Consider the following 2,271-nt stretch of genomic DNA (forward strand, 5'->3'; position numbering starts at 1 on the left):
ATAGACAAACCCTTGACAATTTTACACTAAGTGAATTCAAGCAGGAATGGAAAATATTATATCATTCTATTTCTGTTAAGTATCTAGCATAGGTTCACAAAGACAGAAATAAAATGGCGTTATCAGGGCTTAGGGGAGAGTCATTGCTTAATGCATACAGAGTTCCTGTTTGAGACTGGGGAGAAGTTCTGGCTGCCCAACACTGTGAATGCACTCAGTGCCACTGAACTGTACACTTAAAAATGTCTGAAACCGGGGCTGGGAAGGTGGCTCAGTGGTAGAGCGCTTGCCTTGCGTGCATGAGGCCCTGGGTTCAATTCCTCAGCACCACATAAGCAGAAAAAAAAAGCCAGAAGTGGTGCTATGGCTCAAATGGCAGAGCGCTAGCCTTGAGCTGAAGAGCTGAGGGACAGTGTCCAGGCCCAATGTTCAGACCCCACGACCGGACCCAAAAAAAAAAAAAAATGTCTGAAACTATAAATTTTGTGGTATGACTTTAACAGGAGTGAGAGAGAATAAATCCAGGGCTTTGTACATCATACACAGGAATTCTACCACTGAGCTATATCCCCAGTCCTATGTTGTACATTTTTACCACAGTAATACCCTCTGAAAAGTTTATGGCTAGGTTATGAAAATACCTATCATTATAAATTGAACCTCTTAACACTTACCGCCAATTGAATTTTCCTTCACAGCTCTGAAATCCATAATCAACGTGATCATGCATAAATTCAGAGTGGACAGCTGTGTTCCACATTACCTGTAAAAGAAGTATAAACGGTCATGCTGAACATAAATCATGAGTATATTCAAACTCTGTAACTGCAGATAAAAATACTCTGAAATTAAAAAAAAAAATCTATGGGAGGAGGGAAAGTGGGAGAAAACAAGGGAGGGGGTAACAATGTTCAACAAGAAATGTACTTAGTATCTTACATATTTAAATGTAATCCCCCTGTAAATCACCTTGACAATAAAAAATTTTTTTTAAAATCTGAACACATTGAAGCCAAATTTAGAAATATGACCAGATTAATTTTACTGGGAGGCTTCTGAAATAATGGGCAAAATTACATCTACTGTTAAACTACCTTGATTATAGAGCAGAATATTATAGGCCACAGTCATTCCTTTAAAATTATTGTTATTGTTTACATTCCTATTTTCAATTTTATATTCTTTTCTTCAATACTAGGAATTGAACTTAGGGCCTCACACTCGCTAGACAAGTACTTAAAATTTAGATTTCTGTTAGCCTTGCTCTTTTTGGTTCAATTTCAGGAAACTGAGGAATCTGCAACTCTACAGGAAAGTAATATAAAAGAAAAACTCTATCCAGGTGCCAGTGGCTCATGCTTGTAATCCTAGCTACTCTGGAGGCTAAGATCAGAGGATCACAGTTCAAAGCCAGCCCAAGCAGGAAAGTCCGTGGGATTCTTTTCTCCAATTAACCACCAGAAAACAGTGGCTCAAAGTGGTAAAGTGCTAACCTTGAGTGCAAAATCTCAGGGACACTCCCAAGCCCTGAGTCCAAGCCCCACAACTGACCAAAAAAAAAAAAAAAAGTTTAAGGTAATACACTCCTATTATAAAGTCAGAGCCAGGCACCAGTGGCTCATGCCTGTAATCCTAGCTACTCAGGAAGCTGAGATCTGAGGATCACAGTGAAAGCCAGCCCGGGCAGGAAAGTCTGTGAGACTCTTATCTCCAATAAACCACTAGAAAACTGGAAGTAGCGCTGTGGCTCAAGCGGTAGAGCGCTCATCTTGGGCCTAAGAGCGGAGGGGACAGCGCCCAGGCCCAGAGTTCAAGCCCCATGACCGACCAAAAAATTAAAAAATAAAGTCAGTAATAATGAACCTCTTATAAGGCTATAGGTAATGAGATATATGCAATGTAAAGGTTGGACATACCTCATGTGGAATCCAGCCTATACTCTGTAAAGGTCTTTTTCTGCCAACTGATCTTTAAGATAACAAGATTCAAATTGGCATCCTGAACTCCAGATAACAAACTACCAATTTTCTCTGCCAGACAAACTTTAGACTCCATTGGTAACCAGTGTAAAATGCTTTATATATGTCTTTTTATACCTAAGATCACTGAATTGTTAACTCTAATTTTTTTTTGGGTTGTTGTTGTTCCTTTACTTTTTTTCAGTCAAAGACATATCTCTCAGGCTGGCCTCACTTAAAATTTCCTGCCTCAGCCAGTGGCTCATGGAGGAGATTGAAGATCTAAGATCATAGTTCCATGCTACCTTGGTTA

General features: G+C 39.5%; 1 protein-coding gene across 1 annotated transcript in view; it reads right to left on the reverse strand.

Moving 5' to 3' along the window:
* Nucleotides 1–2,271, reverse strand: part of Gsr (glutathione reductase) — a 51,603-nt gene that overhangs the window by 33,779 nt on the left and 15,553 nt on the right. Inside the window, exon 4 of the mRNA XM_013024159.1 lies at nt 675–763. Within this exon, the coding sequence (XP_012879613.1) occupies nt 675–763 (89 nt within the window). The remainder of the gene's footprint in view (nt 1–674; nt 764–2,271) is intronic.

Source organism: Dipodomys ordii, unplaced genomic scaffold (assembly GCF_000151885.1).
Source record: "Dipodomys ordii isolate 6190 unplaced genomic scaffold, Dord_2.0 Scaffold4, whole genome shotgun sequence".
Classification (NCBI taxonomy): domain Eukaryota; kingdom Metazoa; phylum Chordata; class Mammalia; order Rodentia; family Heteromyidae; genus Dipodomys; species Dipodomys ordii.